The following is a 24,610-nucleotide window of genomic DNA, read 5'->3' on the forward strand; positions in this document are numbered from 1 at the left end:
AGAGTCACCAGCCAAGCAGGGATGCATTTGTTTGATCAGTTTTTTCTCATAGAAAGTGCTTTTCTAATCCCTTGCCACTTCAGTGAAAAAGCACTATATTTTTGTTTACGACTTTAGATTGTGTATTTTTTTTATTTTAGATTCATTGCTTCTGTTGAACTTGGACCATTTGGTGAAATATGTTTGACTATGGTTAAGGTCTTTTAAAACAAAACAAAAAAGAACGGGGAAAAAAAAACACATCTTGAGTGGGGCATATTTATCTTTGTTTTACCAAAGTGGTTTGACAAACAGCTCTTCAATAAAAGTGCATCTACTTAGAATATTATGAGCTTTGAAAGGGGAAATGAATAAAGTAAAAGGGAGCATTTTCAATTAGATTTTAGGCTTTTTGCCTGCCCGAGTGTCTGGCAAACATTTTTTCTACCATTACCCTCCCATTTATATCACTGCCTTAAGTCCCCTAAATCCAACGACGACTGCATCTCGCACAGCTGTGCACTTTTATGGCATTTCCTAATGTACTGTAAATGACATAAAATACGACAAGCTTAGTTTTCTGCCAGCTCCGGCGTTTATATCATTTTTACACCATTTCCTATTCCCATTTATTTATTTGAAGGCAGGTGTGATTTTATGTCCTCTCCATGGCTGTAAAGTGCTACTTTGAAATGCAAATGAAGCTTTGATTGAGAGATTTCCATGGAAAGGATGCTGCATGCGAGGGGGACAGCGTGAAAGCCAAGTCCAAGGGGAGATGTTTTGTGGTCCCATTTGGGAGCTTGGTGATGTATTGCTGTGGAACTACGTAGACTTATAGAGGACACCCTAGGACGTGCTGCTCCTAACTCAAGTGCCATTCAGGATGTACAGACTTTACAAAAAAATCATTTTGTCTGGTGTTCTGACTGTAAGCCACACCTTTTTGTGAAAGCTGAATTCCTAATCCTAACACACTAAGACTTTCCAACCTATTTTTCCACTTAAAAGGCATTGCCTATACAGCTTTCTGGAAATAATGCTTTTGTCCATTTAAAGGCAGATTTCAAAGAATCCAAATGAAATTACAGGATAGAGTGTCTGCTTATTGCCTTATATGCACTTAAAGGCAGAGTGTACACTTGAAAGGTAATGGCTTTCTGCAGTCGAGTATTACGGTGGCTTCCTCACTAAAATGAATCTCTTTGCTCTTGTCCTGACAGAGTCCTCTTAGTGAAGGTGTGGCATAACGTAGTTCTGACTGGAGCTTCTTATCTCGTGTCAGTGCTATCCTGCACACCTTGATAAAGCCTCCTTTCCTTGTCTTGTAACAACATTCCACTCGGTCTGACAGCTACTGTAGCTAGCAGGAGTCTGCCTCTCATCTCTGGGTACACAGACACACACAAATGCGCACACGCGACACACACACATCTAGGCTTTCTCCACTTTTCCAGAAAGCCCTTTTCACTAATGTAGCAGATAGCACTTGCAGCGATGGACGTTTTATGCATTTGGCTAAATGCAAAGGGTGTTACATTGTCATCATCACTATCGTCTATGTCCAGAGCAGCTGACACCTTTCACCTGCTTACCACACAGGAGTCAGAGAAAATACTTTCTAAAAGCACAACTGAGAATGACCTTAAAGGCCTGTTGTAGTCAGAAGGTGATGACAGTGACCTATCAGTAGAATTTAAACATGATAATAATTGCTGTAGTATGCTTTGCACTTGTATAACTGTGAATTTCCACATACTCTGTGCGCGCCGCAGTCTGTCAGCACCGCACACTGTGCCGGCGTTTCGCTGCCAGTCAATGCTTCTGTTTCCATGCAGTTCCACGACGTTCTACAGGAAGTCAGACGAGGAAACACTCGGAGCGTATGTCCAATTTCAAAATAAAACACAATATACAGACTCACAATCATATTTTCAATCACTTTATCAACCCTTAAGTCAACACAGGCACCAAATAAAATAAAAAATTAACCACAGAAAGACAAAGCTACACAACTGACCCAGTGGGGCAGGCTGTGCGGACTATATATGGACATTCGCAGTAAGGCAGAGATATGGCTTCTCAGGTGTATACTGTCTCAATTTCCTGCATAGTTAACTTTGTCATTCATTTTGTACTTGTATATACCCCCTATTTTTATTTATCTTATCTAATCTATTCTGTTGAATGTGTATTTTGTATTTTGACCATACTTGTCTGTGCTGCTGCAACGCCCGAATTTCCCCTCTGGGGATCAATAAAGTACTAACCTATCCTATCCTAGGTCCAACATATTAGCCCTTCCTTTGAAAATGAAACAACAGGTCAATAGCCTTCTCTCTTGTTGTTAACAATCTTGGTATGCTGTCATGTGTGGTAGCTTCATCACTCACAGCCTTAGTTTTGATTTGATTTTCAATTAGGCTGCTCATATAACAAATGTAATAGGAGCCGTAAACTAACCTCTCAGGTCTGAATCAGCAGAATGACTATGGCTGAATACCACTTAATAATCTTACTTTTCCTGTCTGGAGATAAAGGCAAACGTTCCTTGACTTTTAATGCTACAAATGAAAAATAAAATGAATTGAGAGACTAGACAACCTAAGACGAGGATTAACAATTACATGCCTCTTATACGGACAAAAATAAACTGCATACAATTGTACTTCAAGTCCACTTGATAAAAGAGATGGCAACGATTGTTATTGCAACATTTATGAGCATTTATGGCGCAGGCTGAATGCCTGTAATGGCCAAGGCTGAGCAGCTGACGTTGTGATATAACCTGGCACTCTGGCGGTAGCGGGCGGCTCCTCCAAATCAAGGCTAAGTGGCGGATTCATCAGTGCCCTGTCGAGATAAAACACTCGGCCGGTGGTGACACGGAGATGAGGCCCCTGATTGGGACAAATACATCTCCCTCTGGTGTCAGCTCTCATTCACCGGCCTGAGCGCATGGCTGAAAGAAAGACAAATGTTTTGATTAGGGGTCTCTTTCAATGTCACAGCAGCACCAGTGAAGAAGAATGAGGCGCGGCTGTTTCCAAGGGAAGCAAATAGTTGAAGAAGATGAGAGGGGAATGGATGTCTTCCACTGTCTGGAGGATGTCAAATGGGGATTTTATGAGTCAGAGAAAGCTTAGTGAGAGCATCTTTTTTTAATGAGACCGGAAGATTATTCCAATGTCTGCTGTGTGACTGTTAAACTTCAGTATATAATAAATTAAATATTTCAAAACAGCCACATTGGTTATGTAAGTTATTCTTGAAGAGATGGGGGGTGGGGGGGGGGGTGTTTTCGGCTTTGTCTACACTTCTTTTAGAAGAGGGTTTCTAAGCTGAGGCAAAGATGGTTCTCAAAATATACTGTTTACAGCACTGTGACTTGCTCTCTTTATGATTTCCTCATACTGTTCCTATTATGCTCACAGAATTTGATTGCAATTAAGGCAGACGATTTCAAGTTGCATATTCCACTGCAGATAATTATTGCAATATAAATCACTGGAATATGATCATTATAAATCCATCCCAAATAAAGATATTTAAGCATTATTTGCTTAGTGGCTTGAGAGAGGGTCCGAGAAGGACTCAGTCACTTATTTCACTCTGAAGTCAAAAGGGAAGGTGCTGTATTGAGCCATCACAGACGATAATAATATGAAATGTTCTTACACTTCTATGTTCCTGTCTTTTTTTTTTAAACTTTAAACTTGCAAATCAGCTGAAGCAAGCTCGCTGAGCCTCCATTCGTCCTCCACATCTAACAAACATCGTACTGCACCTTTTGTTCATCCTGCCTGCGACGATGCAGACTTATAACACACCCCGTCTTTTGTAGCTGGATATTTTTCTCGTAAAGAACAAAAAAATGTCGAAGCCTGTGTTTCAGATCTTGTGTTGGATAGAGTAAGGGAAAAAAAAACAGGAAATACAAGAGAACCTTTTGCGAGAGAGAGAGAGAGAGAGACCTTGACAGAGATGACATGCATTCCAGTAGGAAGCTGAAAAACAGCCAACATCTCAAAGTGTCATCACTGGTGTATACTGTGAAAACCTCATCCTGGACCAAATATTTTTTGTGTGAGCTCGGCTTATTTATAGTGCATCTTACCCCCTAGTTCACCTTTTTCGTGGGATGTCTACTGGAATAATTTTTATAGCCAGAGCAATCTACATTGATTTCAAAACTGCGGTTGAGTCGGCCTTCAGCATCTTCCTCATACACACTTCAAGAAGAATCGAGAATGTTTCCAAAGCAGCCTTAGATATAATGAACACAAGTTTTCTAAGCTGTGTTTATTCCTTTACAATGAAGCTGTGTACGTATTGGTAAAACGAGAATATTTTAAATCACAATGACTGCAATGAATATGAACGTAACTGTGGTTTGAATATACTACATGTGGGTTTCCTTCTGCTGGTTTTAATAAAAGCAACCACTCTGAGGTCAGGTAATTCAACCGACATGTTTTTATTCTAAAGCTGGTAGACTTGTTAGCATCTCTTTTGCCTTATTGAATAGTTTGGAGACATCTTTTAAACCTTCCTGACACACAGATACATCCCTGTTGCCGTTTATTTCCCAAGAGCTTTGATCTATCTCTTGATTTAATCTCACTCAAAGGGACAAAAAAAAGAAAAAAAGGTCTTGAAAGTCAAGGTAGACTTTTATCTTGTCAGCCTTTACAAAATGTGAGTTATGTGCTGGACAAACGGCAGCTTAATGTTGCCTTTCTGTGCTTGTGACATATCATGGAAGAGAAAAATGGGACTCTCCTCTAAAATATGTGATATGCCCTATCAGACTAAGGCCCCTCTCTCTCTATACACCGCATCCATCAAATCAGCCACCTGAGTCTGTTTCAAAAGCTCATCACTCCGTAATGAACATGATCAATCCCAATGAAAGTTTACTTTGAACACCCTCCAAGGTCCCCTTTGCACAAAACATGTTCCTTTTTTTTTTTTGCAAATGCTCGAGTGTCTTGACATCCGTACACTCAGTTAAGGCTCAAGTGTTTATGTGTCAACAAAGAGACAATGGCAAGGCCGGCCTTCAGCTCTGAAAACAAGCAATCAAACAAATACTTCAGTGACAGGGAGACACTGAAGAGGCAGGAGGCGATGGAGTGGTGGAAAAAAAGTTGACAAAGAAAAAGATGTAATGATGGCGTCGACGAAACAGAAGGGACCCTTCCTTTTCAATCAGGCCCCATCTGAACTCCCAAACTACTTCTCTTCTCCATCTCCCTCGCTCATTTGCATCTCTTTTATGTCCCTGCTTCCCATTATGCAAAAGTGTACGCTAAAAAAGTAGTCCAGTTTGCAAAGCGACTCGCTCCATTCCCCCACACTTCTTCTTCTTCTTTTTTCTTTTTTTTTTAATCAATACCGGCCATGGGAGCAGGGTTATGTGGTGTTCAGTTGCATTTATGCTAACTAGAATATTTGAACGCTTCTCTTTGAACTGTAGTTACCTTGGAAACCAACCCACAGGAGTTTGCAGCTTTATAACAGTAATTACAATCAGTGGTCAGGGTAGGTCTTGTGTTTCCAGAACAAAGCTCACATATTGTACATAGTACAGTGAGTTGGCAGCTTTGCTTTGATTTCACACCTTTTGGCCTGAGAGGTTAACATATAAGACCTTTACCCTTTACTCTATCCCTTTATCCATCACAGGAGATGTTGAAACACATCTTTATGTTGTTATACTGGTGTGGATTTTGTAAGAAGGGTAGGAATTCATTCCAAGGTTCACAGTGCATCTATGGCCTTTGAACCTCGGTGACCCGAATGAAAGAAAAGATGCAGCCAAGAGAGATATTTTAAACTGTTTGTGGCCCCTGATACTTCAGCTTCTTCTGGCCATAAAAATTGCACTTCTTCCGGCCGTGTAGCTGATGATAAAGCGAGTGCCTGCGAGGCCTTCCCGCTGTTGCCATTTGTAATTTTTTTTAGAAGTCATCATCGGAGGCGATCTGTCTTGATTATGCCTTGGCAACTGTCATGCTCCACTAATGCACAGTCTGGGGGGGGGGGGGGGGGGGGGGGGCATAAATACAACGTCTTCCGATCTGCACTGATGTTTATCTTCCCTGCTTCATGAATTTGCATTCTCACAGACACATTTTTTTTACTCATAATGGCAGCCATCACTGCAAAAGACAGGCTTGGGGTATTATCAGTCTGCACACAGTGTTTGTTTTACAAGTGGACAGGCAGAGAGAAGAAAAAGGATTTGAACATTCTGGGAGGGAGGGAGACAGATTGATAGTAATACATGCCTTGTCTAATGGGCCTGATAGAGATTCATGAAATATTCATTATTGGTAACTATTGTTGTAACAATGCCAGCAGCATCTGAGGGATTACATTTTTGTATTAATGAAGTAGCCCATGTAACAAAAGTCGAACCGCTCTGAGAAATAGGGCATCATTCCATATAACAATGTTGTAGTGTAACCTCGGAGAAAGCAGCTTGTAGAATGTAGAATTCCAGGAAAAAATAACGACCTTTTCTAACAGCACATACCTGTTGCTTCCTATACTGCATACTTGGAGAAATATGTGCTGCTTTGTCATTGCTGCTGTGCATCCTTTCTTTAAAGGATGTCTAGTCTCATGTCATTTCTACTTTTTGGAAAACACTCAAAGCAAAAAAAAAAAATAAGATCTTGAACTTGAAACATTTTCTTTGTAGTGACCCAAAGTGTAGACTTCCTTTGTAACAACATGCTGTAAAGTTCATGGATTTTCTTCTGTGATTTATTTCATTTTCAGACACTTTCATCGGCCAAGTCAGTGCCTGTATGCCCTTCATTCTTAACTCAGAGGGAAATGGTGCTATGGTACTCGGACGTGTATGTGAGGATGTAATGATCCGGCTCAATATGTCAGGCAGTTATTTTTAACATAGAAAACTAAAGTGATCAGAAATGTGCCATGCTGTGGTTTGTATAAGGTTAAGGTGGCAATAGTCAAGAAAATACCCTTGTAATAGCCTTGTTAATCCTGAACAAGCAGTAAATCAATGGCAGCTAATCCGAGTTATTGGGTGACTTGTGTACTGACCCATTGCTTCTAAATTTACATCATGAACGATTTGAATTATAAACCATAGGTGACTGAAGCTGGATCTCCAGAAGCCATGTCTTATAATGAGTCATCTGTTTGTTTTAACTCTACCAACTGTTTGTCAAACATTTGCTGTAAAATCGGTTTAAAATTGCTCTTTCTTTCTTTTCTTTTCAAATTGTACCAAATGTTTCTTTTCAAATGTTTTACAGAATCAATTTATCACTTAATTACAACCACAGGCAAGATAGAAAATCCTTCTTTTGTGTTTTTTTTTATTTTTTATCCTTTTAACAGATTGATGAATCTCGCAACACCATGCTTCACTGATAGTGTCGACTCAATGATTTTTGCTGCAGATGATTAAAAATGCAGAAATCAGTGCCATCATGTCCATTTGTGAGAAAGAGAGAATGCAAGCTGGAGTTGTGGGCTCATGACTAAACGGGGTCCGGTGACGAAGGACAAGAATGTGCGTCATGCCTGTGAGGAGTAGGAGGTGTGGGTAAAAGATGGGGGGGGGGGGGGCACAGACCAGAATTAACAACAAAACTGGAGCAGTTTGACAAATGACTTTATAGTGTTGGAAAGGCGAGAAATGAGAAAGTCTTGACATGTGCTTGGATTTTTATTTAATTATATTTGTAATTTGACTTATGTCCATTTATTTATTGCCTTATAGACTCTGTAAGAATAATTTCATTAAAGTCTCTTTACACCTCAGCCTAGAAGCTGTCACCTATGGCAACACCACCAGTGGATAAGTAGAAGATAAAAATACTCCCCCCCCCATCCCCTCCCCCAACACACAAACACACACACTTGTGTTTCTCTCTTGCCTCCATTTACTTAGACACCACTGAATACTACCAGCAGCAAAGCCACTAGTGATGTGAAAAGCAGTTCTTTTCAGTGTACTGAATCAGTAGAATCAGTTCAGTAAAGTGATTCGTTCAAAAGATTCGTACACTGAATCGTTCAGTACTTCTCTGCAGCTCTGTCTGTGAATCAGAATTTAATAAACTGAAACATGGCCGAACGTTTAGTTCTGCTCGCGATCGTACTGAGAACAGCCGGTGGTGAATAATAAACCAATGAGCTGAGAATTTAGTTGGATAAAGTTACAGTTTGAAAACTGAAAGCTGCTAAAACAATCACATTTATTTTCCCCGACCGTTCTGTTCAGTACGTTCAGTACATGAAGAGGAAGAGAGTGACTCGGAGGTGGAGCTCAATGTACGAACTGAACGAGAGCTCTGCCTCCGAGTCACTCTCTTCCTCTCAGTTCGTTCAGTGAACGAAACACTGACTGAACGTGAACGAGCGAGACTGCGAGTCACCAGCCTCAGTCACACACACACACACACACACACACACACACACACACACACACACACACACACTGTACTGACTGGAACACGATCGTTAGTGGATGTTAAAACAGTCAGCTGAGTGAAATTAAGTTGGATATAAAAGCCGTTTGCAAACTGACAGCAGCTATAAAAAGCACATACATTATCGCGACACCTAAATGTTAAATAATATATTTGCTACTTCTTCAATTTTGGAGACATGAGAGGGAGAAGTAGGGGCGGACTTTAGCGACACAAACCGACTCCGTCCTGTTGGTTCAGTCAGTAGTATCACTGACATGAAAGGGAGAGGGAGGGCGGGCTTTGAGCGACTCTTACGGTCTGAAGAGAGAGACACGAGACGGGAGAGAGGAGAGCGCACCTGAAGTTGAGAAATGAACGACTGTTTTTGTTCGTTTTGAACGAATCGTTCATGAACTACACATCATTAAAAGCCACAGAAAAAGAAACGTGTGTTTACCAAACTAACCAACATATAACTAACTCACCCACTCCTCATTATTCTCAAGCCCCTCCTGTGCCTCTAAATTGCCGGTATAAAATGCCCAGGCCAGAGGGGTAATAGTTTCTGATAATGATCCCAGGCTAAGCTTTGGTTGCTGTGTGGCCACATGCCGCACAGACAGCATGCTGATTATTCCTCTGAAGTGGGCTGGATGTGTGTCCGCAACGGTAATTTCCAGGCCTGATTGGCAAAGAGCGATGAAATTGGGGGCAGTTAGCACTGAGGGGGGAAATAGTGCTGGAGTGTGTGGAAATGCAGCAGCCGTCAAATGGTAAACAAATTATTTGAAGTGAAATGACAACATTAGGGGATGCAGAGTGCCAGTCCACATTATGAATATGGCTCTGTGCTCTGTTTTTAACGACCTGCCTTTTTTTTTCTTCTTTCCTTCCCCCGTTTTAAAACAACTGGGCAGACCGTACCAAATATCCCCTGGCCTCATCTCTCTTAACTGCAGCAGATTCAATCAAAATGAATCATTTTATGATTTGACGCACATAAACATATCCAGTGAGTGGATTCAACATTTCCAATAAATAAAACATATGGAATATAGATATATAAAGGTACAAATCCCCCCCCCTTGCAATAACCCAAGCTTTGTTGAAAGATTTCCATGCAAAGTCTGTACAGCCAGGAGTGTCTATTAAGGAAATGTGCATTACAACCTCCTGCTGACAGATGTGCTCTCTGTGATATGTGGTGTAAGGAAACCGGTCTCAAAGATATACCCTGCAGTTCCCTTCTTTGGTCATTATTCAAATTCCATCTTTTCCATATGCTGAATTAATGCCAACATAGAAAAATAAGTTTCCCTCCTTTTTCCCCATCCAACATGCAGAATCTTATCGTAAATCTTAACATCATATTGTCAAATATGGCTTTAAGGAGAAGGCAACTGTTCAAAAATGGGTGAATAAGCTCTTATGAAAGGAGCGCACAATGCTTTATTTAGCAAATCTAAAGTGCTGAGGTAAAATATTTCTCTGTAACTGTCTCTTCCCAGACAATATATGAAGAAAAAACTAAGTGGTTACATTTTTTTTTTTTAAGTTCTATTCATAGAGGAGGTTTGGCTGTTGCTGAGAGAGAAAGCCCACGAGGCTGTCTGTTGTCTCTAGCGACAGACAAAAGGTTTCTGCTCCGTGTGCCCACACATTTACAGAAAACTAACCCCAAAAGTTAAGGTCTGTTTGTCTCAAGGCAAATTGGAACGTCTAGACAGTTTTTCATTTTATTTTTCCTTCTTCTTTTTTTTGTTTCACCAAGCACACCACTGAACCCCAGTGGAAGCTTAATAAAGCATTATTAACATGGATCTTCAGCTCTCCGGTCACCTGAACTCAATCACTGTCCTGCCCTCACATTACTGTCAGTGATAAAGTCTTTACTGAGGTGCTCAATTCTTAATTGGCCATGTTAGTTATAAAAACATATTTGTCATGAATAAGTGAGGGGACAAGGGGTTGTCATCACTCTGTTGCGTGTCAGGCCTGGCACAGAATAAAGAAAGAGGTGGATTAGGGAGGGGCAAGCGCTCTGCCAAACGCTGTGATGCCCAGTGAAGGATACATTTGGCAGATGTGACAGAGATTTATTGGGTGCAGAGGGGATGGATGAATGAATGTAGCCACATTGATGTGAGCCCCAGCCATCTCATACACATCGCCCCCATTTCTGCACTTGCTCCCCTCCCCATGAAGACATGTTTGTTGCAAGACTCAGTCAGGCTTCAAATTGAATGAGGGAGGTCACTTTTTAACTGCTGAAGAGACAAGTACAAGCTAGTGGCAGTAACGACTTTGATTCTTTCTATCACCAGTGGGTTTTTTTTTTTAACGTCCCTTTTACTGCATAGAGGCTTAATATGATCCAGAGGTAGGAGCAAGGCTTCCGACAATCATCAGAAATGCAATCCAAGTCTGCTATGTAGCATTTAGCTAACTGTAGCGAGCCATTTGTCTTTGCTTTGGACTTCTGTTAACGTGCCATTGTAGTCGTTTTTTCATTACCACAAAGATGACTCCAGTCTATAATGACATCTTCTTTCTTAAAGAAGTACACTCTGTGTCATGTAGGGAGGCTTAGTCCTCTAAAGCGGGGCTGTTTGATTCCCCAATCGCTAGAATAAAGTCATAAAAAGACAGAAAAAAACATCTTTAAATAAAAAAAGAAGTACTCCTTGTGCCTGATCTTGAGATGCAAAAAAAATATGCAGTGGCCCTTTAAAGCATGCAGCTCAGGGTCAATTATAGCTACAGGTAATGGCCCAAATTTGTGTATTTTTGGGTGAGACAAGTCAAACTGTTGAGTAGAATTTATTGATATTCTTCAGGAAGCCATCTATCAGTCTACTTGAAAGATCATTAAAATCAAGAGTTGGATCATCAAAACATGCAATAAAACAGCTATGAACCTTTTTCAAATTTAAACGCATTGACTGCTGGTCTCAAGCTGACACTCACATTGCATTGTCACCTCCAACTCGTTCTTTTTTGTTGATGACAAAAGGGGGCATGAGGTCAAGTCCTGGCAAAGAGGACAAGCAGGCGAGTTGAAGAAAGTACACAGGTGCCTGTTTTGCTGCCAACACTAAGATCCTCTTCAAAGTTAAATCAATCCTAGCACAAGCTGAACGGATTGATAATATCAGTCATGTGTGTGCAGATGCAAGATTCCATGGCGTTAACAATGTTATTTTCCAGGAACATGCCAAGAGGTCTTGTTGAGAAGCTGTCTATATGTTAGCACGCTTCTGAGGAAAGCTGAGATAAGCTCCTCATGTGGGAGCACACTCAGGACTGAACAAAGCTGTCTAGGTTTTGAAGGGCAATACATTTTGGTGAGATAAAGACTCACCTAGCGAGAATCAACTACAATACACATCCATACTGTGTGACTGTTCTTTTTTTTTATTAGATGCATGTCTCAACAGTTAAAACAGGAGAGAAAGAGTGCATGAATCAATAGTAGAAAACATCAATTCTTACATCTTTACCAAGCGATCCATCATGTGGAATTCAGTTCAAGGCTGAAAAATGACTGGTGGGGATTGGAATGCCATTTTCTGACTCAATTAAAATCACTTGCTTGTATGACAACAATCTTTTTTCTCTGATGTGGCTGGAAATTGTTCAACAAAGCTAATCAATTTCCCTCTGTTGCCATGGGATAACTAATTTCCTTTGAATTTTAAAACCAAGCATACAAAGAACCACAGTAGATGACTGCAAATTTGTATAAAAGATGTTGTAAGATGAAAAAAAAAACAGGCTTTCTCAGTGCCGTCCTTGCTCTGCTTATTATTGTAATTATCTACTTGTGATTAAGCTGTCAGGTTTTTATTTGCATATAATTAAATGGAAAAAAAAGTGCATACATGAGCCCATTAAAGCAACAGAGTAAATGCAATGAGACTTTTTTTTGTTTGTGGCTCCTGCAGAAAAAAAATTATATTATGTTGTAAATGAGAATGGACGGTGTTCTAATTCAAGCGTGGGTACGTCTAAAGTTTGAAAATAAGAACCAGCTGTGAACAAAACTGTCTCAGTAAAGTGTCAGAGAGGAGGTGACACTTCTAAACCTTTGCAGCAATTCATGCTCCACTGTCTGTATGAATGCATGTCACTGTGAAAAGGTGTGTGTGTGTGTGTGTGTTGTGTGTGCATTTGTGCAGGATTTAGGTGATAGGTAGCCTGCCAGAGTTTCTAACTACACATCAGTACCACTCTCTACCCTCCACTCTGATCCACAACACTACCCCCCCCCCCCCCTCTCCACTGCCACCGTGCCCCTCCCCATTAACACACCCTCTGCCTCTAATGGAGTTCACTGCACACCACTTTCCGCCTGAACATGCGGGAGAGGAGTGCAGCTAATAGCGGTTGCACAGTTGGAATACATGGGTGTGAGGTGGAGTTAATGTATGCCACTATGAGCAGTGTTGGCAGACGAGATCATGTTATGTGCTGTGGTGTGTTCGAGCCCAGCCCATCTGTACAGTGACATCCTTCATAAATGAACCGAGCCGAGCTGTGACGGCTGTCTCTTAGCCCCGCGCTTCAGTCCTAGTGCTGCGTTGACACCTCTGGTGTGTGTACAGTATCTTGTCTCCGTATCATGAATAGTAAAAGAAATGTGCCACACTTTGTATATTACCCTTTAGGGTTCTTTCAACGTGAGTTTGACAGGGGGTTTTGAGTGAAATTGGTGGAAATGGGCATATGGTGCGTTTTCCCTTCATTCAGCACTTGAAACATTGAGAGCCAGGTGTTTGTCAAATCACATCCTGTCACTTCTTTCAAGCAGAATGTTGTATTCCATCATTTCTGATTGTAGTTCAATAAATGTAAAAATTGAAATAGGTTATACTTAAATTTCCTTTTCTTCTTTGGTTGTTCTGCAGGAGCTGAGGCCATGTTTTCCCAGCAGCCACAGGACCTGGTGGTTGTTGCAGGCCAGCCTGTGACGTTACCATGCACTATTCCCGGTTACCATGGCGTTGTACTGTGGATCAAGGATGGCCTGGCACTGGGAGTGGGCAGAGACCTCGTTGGTAAGTAACAGCTTTTTATCCCCTTGAGCTTGTCATCCTGCATTTCTCCATCATCCTCTGAAGCTCCTATTTAATAAACTTTTATAGTCACATTTTTAGTTTTAAATCATCTAAAGCCTCTCTCCATGCTCACATCCTACCCTCTCTGCAAAATGTCTCATGATAGTGTGTCACAAGAGAAGTGTTACATTACAAGTGGTACATGAAATATCAATAAGCACAACACTCTACAGAATCAAAAATTCATTTATGTCTCCGTGTTAGATGCATTTTTTTTTTTTACTATCTGTTTGGCAGGGAAGTACAAAAAATCCAAATGAAATGTGAAATCAATAGTTGCACTAGTCTTTCTCTGGTGCTGCAGGCTGCGAAATGGCTTTTTGAAGAGTAGCTGGCGTCCTCTAATTACACTGCACCTCGTGTATAATTGCCTTAATTGTTTAATTTGGAGAAAAAGTGGCTACTGCAATGCCATTTAGTAGCCCGTTGTTCAACCAATCAAGGCTTTATGTATATTCATGACCTTGATGAATTTCAAGGAAACACATCACTCCTCTAAATAAACATTTACAACCTTTTGAAGCACTGAGCTACTGAATGAGAAAATCCATAAAAAGCCCCTATAAAGTACGCCTGCATCATTTACTGAAATGATCATTAAATTCTTCCAAAGCAGAGATGCATTTGAATCTACACAGCACTCAATAGGATACATTACTATAATGGCAAAGCCTTTTTTTTAAGCTTTTAAACTTGCCTCACACACCAACCTCTGTGTGACCACTAAGAATATCCAAAAATGTAAATTCAAGAAGCATTGACAAAATATTCAACAGCAGCCATTTTTAACACACAAAGGTCTCCTTTGAAAAAAAATAAATATGTATTTCACTTGAGACTGAGGGTCTTCTACCCCCTGACCTTTAGCAAAGACTCTGAGAGACCCCTCCGTGTCGCCAATGTGGTCTGTAATTAAACCTCAGCGGCTGATAGAGCCCCTAGTAAAGCTGTGCTCTTCCCTGCTCAGGTTCTTATCAGGCCCAGGGGAGGATGAGGAGGATGCAGTAAACAATGCTCCTGCAGCCTCTGAGTCTCTTTTGGAGGAAGATGGGGCAGACTGTGTTAGAAATGGGAAAAAAAAGAAGATCATGGTTGAATTTAAAGTTAAAAAGAATGGAGATGTCCACTTTGTTGTATGCTCTTGCATTTGTATTGATTTAAGAAGACAAGACAATCAACATATGATCTCATTTCAAAAAAGCCAAAGAAAGAGGAAGACATGGAACAGAGAAAAACAGAGAGAACATTGGGTCACAACACTCAAGGGATCCGCAGTAGAATGACCTTTAATAACACATTTGTGAATACTTCAACAGTCATGGACAAAATGCACTAATCCTGACCTCGACCTGGGGGGGCCATTCTGTTCTTCTAAATTTGCTGAGTGGACAAAACCCAAATGTAGAGTTGGAGTGCTTTTTCTCCTCTTAACAGTGTGGGCAGGAGAAGCTGCATGCTTGGAGAAGATAGGTAGAATCAACAGTATGACACAGACAGGGGGGCTGAGTGCCTTCTATTGAGACTGATGACACTTTTTTTTTTCAAAATAAAAGCACAGCGCAGCTGTCCTTTTTATCACCCCGTGCCTACATAAACAAGCAATACATGCAGCAGTAAAACGAGTGATGGTACATCCACTGCAAGATGTACACAATGAAAGGAAAGTGGCAGCTGTATACATAAAAAGTGCGACGAATCGAATGTTGCATGGAGCATTTCAATAATATAGGTCTGCTCGGCTATTCATAGAAAGAAGCTGTGTCGGCAACGTTGGGCACCGCCTGGGACCTGTTTCCCATTCACGGGAGCAGTGATTAAACCGAGAGAACTCTTTCACCATTCAGCGCAGAGAAATCACAGCACAAAAGCCAATGATTCCTATCTGTCTCTGGATTTCCTTATTCATTCCCCTTTTGTGTCATGCTTTTCCACTCCAATTAAAGAAAAGTAAAGTAGCCCCACAAGCGCTCGGAACATACCAATCAATGTCATGAATATGCATGACAGGAGAATGTATCTGCTGCGCGTGATGATAATTACAAGAGACAAAGCGGTTATAAGTGAGTTCTTCTGGTGTGCACACAGTAAAGACGGGGAGAGAAGTGTTTGTATACATTAAGCCACAACACTTAGGGGTGTAGGCGAATGGGTCCTTAGCAAAATATGCAAGAAAGGACAACAGCAGCGAGCCGAGTGTGTGGCACTTGCCTCTCATGAGAGCAACTTTGAACACCGGTCACCTGTTCACAGCTGCAGCTAACGTGCCTCCGTCCCCCTTGTGGGTACACACACTGTGTGAAACATGTGTTAGGCGTGTGCTATAAATTACAAGGCCACGCCTCAAGTGTCTGTGTACTTATATGCAGCCACACATGCACCTTCACCATTGATCCAGCCTCAAGACAAATCCATTTTCCCCCCTGATGGATTCATTACTCCTTAATGGCTCTATTTTACATTGTTTGCTTTGGCTAACACATTGTGTCTTTGAAACCTGCTGAGACCCCTAAGATCAATGGTCCTTTATAGGTACACATCACATGTGCAGAGGTGATCAGTCTTCATGTGAGCCATTATTATCACAGTCATATTGACAAAACACATGATCCGGGTGCTTATGAGCTGACAAAAACACATTACAGCTCGCCTCCGTTGTTCCCAATATTAGATTAGAAAATTCTTGTCAGCTACTGTCCACCACAAATGCAAATGACTCTTGGATGGAGCTAATGCACACCGATGAAAACTGGAAGAGAGCCACATCCTCACACAGTCAAATTATTCTTAGTTCGCCAGAGGCAACAGATGAGGTAATTGGCAAGATGGTCTGTTTGTGTAGCAGAGAATTTACATAGCATACCTTGCTACGATTAAGACAAGCAAAACAAAAGCTGGAAGGAAAGTGTGTCCTGTCTCAGAGGTACAGGGCACAATAAGAAGTACTCTAGGTGGACTGCTGGAGTCAACCCAAGGTCACATCTTTCAGAACGTGCAATGATCATTACCCTCGTGATCCGCGATGGCATTATTGCTTTGAATCTCATCAATGAACATAAAATTGAAGCAAAGTGGCTCTCTGGGTGACCTTGTCCACATAATTGTGTGTCCTTTTATACAAGGAATCACACTTAGCATGAAAAGACAAAAAGCTATTTTTTTTTAATCAATGGTTATCAATGTCATTAATGGAAGCTTTTAAATCTACAGGTCTCCCTTAACCCTGATACATTTAAAACCTTTTGCATTCACATTTACTACACTGCAGTAAGTTATATGCATATCACTGAAAGGAGACATTCATTAGCTGTGTGGCTAGTTCACCCACAAACATCTGCTGGTGCAACTTCCATTTTCTGCTCATTTTGTTAGCCAGCTTTCTGCTTTTTTTTTACGTTCCTCTGTTAATCCTTTCCCAAGCTGTAATATTTATGTTTAGGCGTTCTTTTGTCCAACATGTCCTCCCACTGTAGACCCTTAAGATTAAAGGCTACATGTAGGAGGATGGCTTAATCTGCTGTAACTCACCCCACCAGCCTAAAATGAGGCCCACTTCATGCTCTATTAAAGGCAACTGGATTCAATGAAGCAACAGTCAGTAATTGGACTTATGATGGGTTTTTTTGCACCGCACAAATGCAAGGATGTGAAAGCTGTTAAAAGGATGCCCAGTCTTTTCATGCGCCTTTTGGGTGCTAAAACATAAAAAATAAAAAATAAAAAAAAAACAGTCTGTAAAAGCTTTAAAGTGAAAGGCGGACGTGTTTGGGGAGCTCTGAAGTGAACATGAGCCATTGGCTTCCTCTTACTGAGAAATCAATATTTTACTCCCCAACATTTGTTGGCTGTGACCCAACAGATGGATGGCACTGTACTGATGGGCTTCTTGGAGAGGAAATGATAAGTTAGTGAGTGTGAAGTGTGAAGTTTTATTTTACAGAGCACAAAGCTGAGCGTGAGGCTTTATTAAAAAAAGCTGGCTCTTTTCTGCTGCTAGAGTTCTCCAATCTTACCCACTTGTTTCATCGCTGATCAATTACTTACTACTTTTGGAGTGAAAAACAATTCTTTGTGCAAAACTCTAAACACACTTTTTGGATTGCATTTATTTTTATGAAGAGGCATTCTCATTTCAGTCCAAATACTGTATCCCCAATAATTAGAAAGATGGAGCGAGAGGAAAAAGCAAAAGGGATCTTCAGAGACGAGCAATTGGGAAGGCATGAGAAATACCCCATAAAACTACCCATTCTTCGTTTGGCTTATTCGCCCCAGTGGAGGGATGCACTCCGCAATACACTCTCAATGCATATTTCGATCATGGCTGAGGGGATATCTGTAAAAATCTCGCTTGAGTTGTACAAAATGCCCAGGTCTCTTGATATTACTCTGCTTTCTTGCATTATTAAACTATAAATCATTTCACACAGCAATGCTGAAACAACTCAAAATGTAGCTGTTTTATTGTTTGTGGTTGCAGTAAAACATATTTCTCTAGGATGCAGCAACTTCAGAAGCAGCTTATTAACTGTGCCAGGAGTGCTATAAAAACACGTGCAACAAAATAAATATTAGGACATTGAATGAAAATGCATTCTGAGTAAATGAGCAATAAACCACCACACATTTGTTTTATTATTATTATTTGGTAATGCATCTCAATTAATTAAGATGCTTGAGCCATTGATGAAATGTGTTTGCAGATGACGTCACATTGTATGTTAATCTTGTTTTCATCTTTTGCTGTGTTGTTTTCTGTATGTATAATATTCAAAATGACAAATATATCTCCTTGTCCATGTCAGCAGTGTTTTGAAAGTGATTAAAAAGCAGAAATGTGTGTTTGTGCTGCAGGCTATCCTCGTTACACAGTGATTGGCGACCACGGTTCAGGAGAGCATCATTTGCGAATTCAGCGTGTCGAGCTGATGGATGATGCTGTGTTCGAGTGCCAGGCCGTCCAGGCCGCCATGAGGTCCCGTCCTGCCCGCCTCACTGTGCTGGGTGAGTCCGAATTCAACACACACACACACACTCCAAACAACACCAATGTACCAGCCAACTACCTCCAGTCACTGAGGTGCAAAGCAGATTTATTGGCATCACTGGCTTTTCACACTATCGTCAGTTTCCCATTCTAGTGATAAAATCACATCAGCATCATCTAACTTCTCGTCATTGTTCTCATGTGTGTAGAAACATCTAATCTTTCATTAGAGTAGCTGCAGCATTTTCAGTTTTTTTTGTTTGTTTGTTTGTTTGGTAGAATACTGAGATTCACGTCCAGGTTTACAGGCATCATCCCAAATACTCCAAACAGATGATCCCAACACTGTTGATGCTAAAACCTGAGCAGAAGCACTACCACTTCTCGATGGGCATTTACAAAAGTGGTGCTCCGTGGTAATGAGAGTACACTCTATGGAGTTCCACAGAAAATATGTTTTCCTGAGAACACAGGATGTGTCTTATATGGAAGCAGTTACGTCAATGCAGAATGTTCCCATTTGGCATACAGTGTTAATTTGACTAAACCCTACACAGACCCTTACATTTCCACATTAATTTCCTTCCTCTGCATGTAGCCTCCATTTTCATTAGCACTATAAGCTTGAGAGGTTACTGCTTCTTAATTAAACTGCATTGGGTTATCATTCAGCGTTGCCATTTTCTGCCGCACTATGGTGCAATCGCTGGCTCACGTCATTTTCTCAGGCCCTTCGAGGCCTTACAACTCCATACCTTCTCTTGCGAGCTTCTTCACTGGAGAATTAGAACAAGGGAGAAGGAATGAGGAGTGGGAGTAACAAAAAAAAGTAGTTGAAAGAGGAGGGGTGTCTGCCACGCAGTATCCCCACCACGAGCGACTGATCCGCCTTATTGATCCAGTCTAATGAAAAGTGAAGCTAACGATTTTGTGGGGGGGGGGGGGAGTAAAAAGGAGAGAGGGGAAGACAAATGGCGGCATAATGTTTCTTCGGCTGCCAAGACCCCTGCAAATGGATATGAGTGAATAATTATGGATATTTCTTCTGAGAGCTCAAAATGTTTTGTTGCGACTGTGCTTTTCCTCGATTCAGACACTCTCCTTCTCTCTCCTCTTGTGTTTGGATTCATTTTTGCCCTTCTCAAAAAGAATACTGTCTTAAACTTGGGGTGTCAAGGAGCAATTCAAGATGCTTATCCTTACATTGTACAGTAAGCAAGGTCGCGGATTTTATCAATGCATCCTTCAGACAACATTCAACTGAGGACCATTTAGGGTTTCAACAATACCGCCAATACAATATTTAAGGACAAGTTTTACAGCCTTCCTAGCATTCATCCTTGAGAGTTTTTTTTCATTGAGGAAAAAGAAGCTGTGTGTGTGGTAGTGAGCAACTGCGACACAAAGCCAATACAAATATTTAGTGTTTTTGTTCATACCTCTTGACACTTTTCCCAATTCCATTTATTTTTTTTCGTACAATGACTGCTCAGAGTATTTAAAACAAAGACGTATTATTCAGGAAGGCTTGACTCTTTAGACTGGGTGCAACACACGGCAGCAGAAAGTGCAAATAAGCTACCAGAGAGGGAAAGCCTTTTATTACCTATTGGGCTGATTGAGGGTGAGAGAGTTTATCATTCGTCACCATAAGCCTGAATAGAAGGTGTTTGTTTAATCCCCTGCCGAGCTAGCTGACTCCTGAGCACACTGCCAGAGAGAACTCCGGGCTGACACACACACACACACACACACACAAGGTAATGGAGGAAATATATGCAAGGCCTGTGTCACTGCAAACTCCTAGCTGTCAATTTACTTGCCAGCGGTGACAGAGTGTGTCTATTGACTTGGAAGACAGCTACGACCCCACACACCTATCTGCTCGCACACGCACACAGATGCATAGGCATAAACAAAATATACATACACAAAATCCTACCCACATCCACCAGTGAGCACACACACACACACACACACACACACACACACACACACACACACACACACACACACACACACAGCCTGCCTTCTCGGGGGTTGACAGCAGAATAAATCTACAATTCAAACCTTCCATCTTTCATAACTCAATATCAGCCCAAACTCCTGCATGTGCCATATCAGAGGAACTTCTCCCCTCTCGACTTTGATGGGTTTGGAAGTAACATAACATAAATATTTTCTGGCACACAGAGAAAACCCTTTATCACTGCCAAAGAAAAAATACTGTACCTCCTTTTTTTTTTTTTTGCTTTTCTTCTCCATGATTTGCTGAGTTTGTCCTTGACAGTCAGATAGCTCCTTTGAGACAGACACCTTACCTGACCTGCACATTTATAAGAACAAAGTGGGAAAAAAAGTTCAAAAGCTTTGTTTCGAGTAAATCATCCAAGCGTATAATCTGGAGGCAACAGAGATAAAAATAAAAACAGTTAACATTAACAAATAATAAATGTGTAAAAAAACAACCGTTCCTGTATCAAGAAGCAGTGGGAACAAAAAAGGCATGAACTTAACTCGTGCGAGCATTTGAATGGCTTGCAGGCTCACCCTCCAATGCTAAGGAGAATCAAGGTCTTGTGAATTAGTCATGAAGGAAGAGAATGGAGGGTTTCAGGTCCAAAAAAGACCCTTGAGGCTAATTATATGCCTTGCAGCACGTTGGCATTGCTCCAGACCTTTGCTCTAATCTTTTACCTCAGGTCTGGGACCACTAGAACAAAGGCGAGGAAGATCACTGTTGTTTGATTAAGGTCTTTGACTAAAAAAATCTTGTGTGTGTGTTTTTGTGAACAGGAGTGTGTCATAGAGTTATGTCATGATGAAATATGGTGCCATTTTTTGGACTAATTGCTGACATTTTAATAGATCAGTCTGTCTTAAATGCTTTTGTTACTCTGTCTCTATCATCCTCCGTCTCACTTTGTCTTCTTTATGCCTGTGTGACTCATTGCGTCATTCATTGTTAATGCACAGGCAACGGCATTCTTTTATTACTGAATCCTCTTAATTTTAAATGTTATGGGGGATACACAATTAATGAAGAGCCACTCGGTGCATCCATCTCTCTGTTAACTGAAGTTATAGCCTTGCTCATCAGCTTTTTACTTTACTATGGAGACACTTTAAAGGTAAAAAAAAAAAAAAGATGTGGCTAAGAGGACTCTTCTATGTTGCACTCTATTTTAAGTTAAGTGGGCTGCTTCATCTTCAGTTTTTTAAAGCAACAATATGTCACTTTTTCCACCTAAGTAGTTTCATTTAATTTCCACAGAGCACACAGCACTATATTACTTTTTTAAGGTCTATGTTTGGTATTTTTTATGCCTTCATTTAGGACAGGACAGTGGAAAGAGTCATAAATCAGGGAGAGAGACAGTGAGGAAAGAAAGGAGACAGAGGTCAGATTCCAACCCAGGCCACCCGTAACATGGAGCACACAAACTAACCACTAGGCACCCCAACTATGTTACCTTGGCAGCGAGCTGCCGTTCTCTTGAGAAGTGTTTATGGCTTTACGGCACTAGTTCACAGACCAGCCTTCAGTTATAAAAAGGAACAAGTTAGCCCGTCTCTACTGTGCTGTTTGATACAATGGCTGAGGCAAAGAACCGGAAGAGGATGAAGATAAGAAGAGAAAAAGAGATTGACTGAGCAGGAAGCCAGACTAAAGTAAATACTGGACCTTGTCAGTCCACCTGGTTCTTTGGCGTCTCTTAACGTTTTTGACAGGGTACTGTTGAGATGTGCTGACTTGTCAAAAAATGCTACCAGACTGCAAAACGGTAGCAGATTCAAATAATGCTCCCTGTACTGCACAGAGCTGCATAGCACATCTCAATGGGTAGCACTATTGGATATTTACCCTCTGGTTGTCAACACATGCACGTTGTCCATGAGGGTGACAGCACTATGTGTGTTTTAGGACGGTGCAGCTACATTCAGAGATCTTCTTTGGGCTCCAAAGCGCACCAAACTGAATTATTACACATTGTTTCTCTCAGAAGAATTTCTCACATACTTGATTAACAGTCTATTTATTGTGCCCAATGTGGGGTCATGAAGGTTATTTTGCAGAACGTGCTTTTGGATTCTGACAGAAGTGGAAAATACGCTTTAAAAGGTTAGCCTTACTAAAACAAATACAGAGGAGCAACAAAGCTTGGCACTTAATTAAGGGGAAAATACATCACATCATAGAAGAACAAAAAAACATAGTTGTCAGGATCTGTAACAGCCTGAAGTTCTAGTACCATATTGTTTACATGTTTTAATCCCTTAACCATGGCGCCACTTATAACGATACAGGAAGTGTTTCTTCTTTTTTGTTCCAGAGGATATTCCAAATGTGTAAAAGTGCACTCATACCAACCTTTACAGTAAATGTCAAATTTTAGACAATTATATGTGTTCCTCAAATACTTATTGTTTCTATACCCTCCATATTACTGATTTTATTGTGTTTGACAGTCTTTCAACATCAAATCTTTACTGTGTAGCTTCCACAACCTTCCACAAAAACTGTCAAACTCAAAGGCGTTTTTAAAACACAGTGATGACTCTGGTCCCCTGACAAACATAATGGAAAGCATTCGGATGAGCCATTGTGTGAAAGATATTTGTTTTCCCTTTTTTCTGCATTGTTAATGTTTTGGACCCTTGCTTCAGCAACAATATTCATGTAAACAAAAGCCCAAGGGTATCTTTTGTCATCATTGTTCACAACTGCCAAAGCTGAATCAGCCATTCCTTTGGATAGCTCTGAATTCATTAGTTTTCAAGGCTCAAGCTGCCATGCTTTTTTTTTAAAGTAATGGAGTTGAACTTTGAGGGCTACAGAAGGAATTAGAAGTTTTCACGCTGGAAACAAGACAGATAATGTCGCACGCGGGCACACGACTGTGTAGGATGTCTAAACTGCTATCTGTGACACTGGCCGTGTTGTAGCCGTTTCACAGCTTCTTAATTGATGCTGTTCAAAGTCGGAGCCGCTGTTCTGAGTCAAACTGCTGTTTTATAGCTTTTCAGGGTTAAAGTAAGTTATTTAGGCTGATAAGAGGAACAGTTAGCTGTTTTATTATCTCTTAATGAATAATAGAAACTAGGAAAAAGGGTTTTTATGTCTGAAGCTGCACATGTTTTTTCTGCTTTTTTTATTTAATCATTTACGGTTATATAAATCAGTAAGATCCTTGGTATTGACTTTTGACATCCGCTCTGTGAGAGACACATTCTGAAACCCTTAAACATAATTTCAGTCTAATGTTAAAGTTTTTTTTTAAAGAAGCTTTGAGTTTCCTGCGTAAGTGCCCAATTTTTATTTTTCTCGTACAAAAGTGAATTTAGGGTCTAGCCAAACATCTCAGTCCAAGTGTAAGGAGAGACGACGTGTCTCAAACTGCAAAAAATATGACTCTTAACACTTATATTTCATTTCCTTTCCTGCCATTTGTCTGACACACGAGATGGAATGATAACTACATTCTATGATATCAGAGAAGCTGTGAACAGGTGCGTGATTATGGCAGACAGACTGCATGTAGGATTTTTTTTTTTTTTTTTTCACTTTCGCTCCACTTCAACAGAAGGAAGAGAAATGACACCAATACATCTGTGCTCTGCAAAACAACAGAACCAACTGTGTACAGGTGGAAAGCTGATTTGAATTCACACTTCATCATAAAATCTTTTTCTTCTTCTTCTTCTTCTTCTCCTTCTTCTGCTAACTGTAATTGTTGTTAGCATGAAGATAAAATGTGAAAACAGTGGAGGCTAATAACTGGCAGACCCTTCTCTGGTGTTTAACTGTGATTATGGAACCCTGAATCTTGGATTCACTGGCTGAAACACACGAAAAAACACACAAAGCTATAAAGCGGAACACAGCCGGGTGGTGAGCAGCAATGTCAGCACACTCCCCAATCTGTGGAGAGCAGCTTCTGGAGGGGCTGCACATGGCTGAGCTGTGAAGGAGCAGGCTCTGCATTCCTCTGACAGCTCTGGCATCTCTCCGCTCCTCATCTCATCTTCATCCTTCCTTCACTCCATTTATTAGGCTACTGTTCATTTGG

At 40.8% G+C, this 24,610-nt stretch overlaps 1 protein-coding gene across 12 annotated transcripts in view; it reads left to right on the top strand.

Moving 5' to 3' along the window:
- The window catches only part of kirrel3b (kirre like nephrin family adhesion molecule 3b), a 163,804-nt gene that overhangs the window by 85,296 nt on the left and 53,898 nt on the right, over positions 1-24,610 (top strand). For all 12 annotated transcript variants that reach the window (XM_061045911.1, XM_061045912.1, XM_061045919.1 and 9 more), the window contains exons 2-3: positions 13,346-13,495; positions 18,407-18,556. In XM_061045911.1, coding sequence (XP_060901894.1) covers positions 13,346-13,495; positions 18,407-18,556 — 300 coding nt within the window. The remainder of the gene's footprint in view (positions 1-13,345; positions 13,496-18,406; positions 18,557-24,610) is intronic.

This window comes from Labrus mixtus, chromosome 9, assembly GCF_963584025.1.
Source record: "Labrus mixtus chromosome 9, fLabMix1.1, whole genome shotgun sequence".
NCBI classification, from domain to species: Eukaryota; Metazoa; Chordata; class Actinopteri; order Labriformes; family Labridae; genus Labrus; species Labrus mixtus.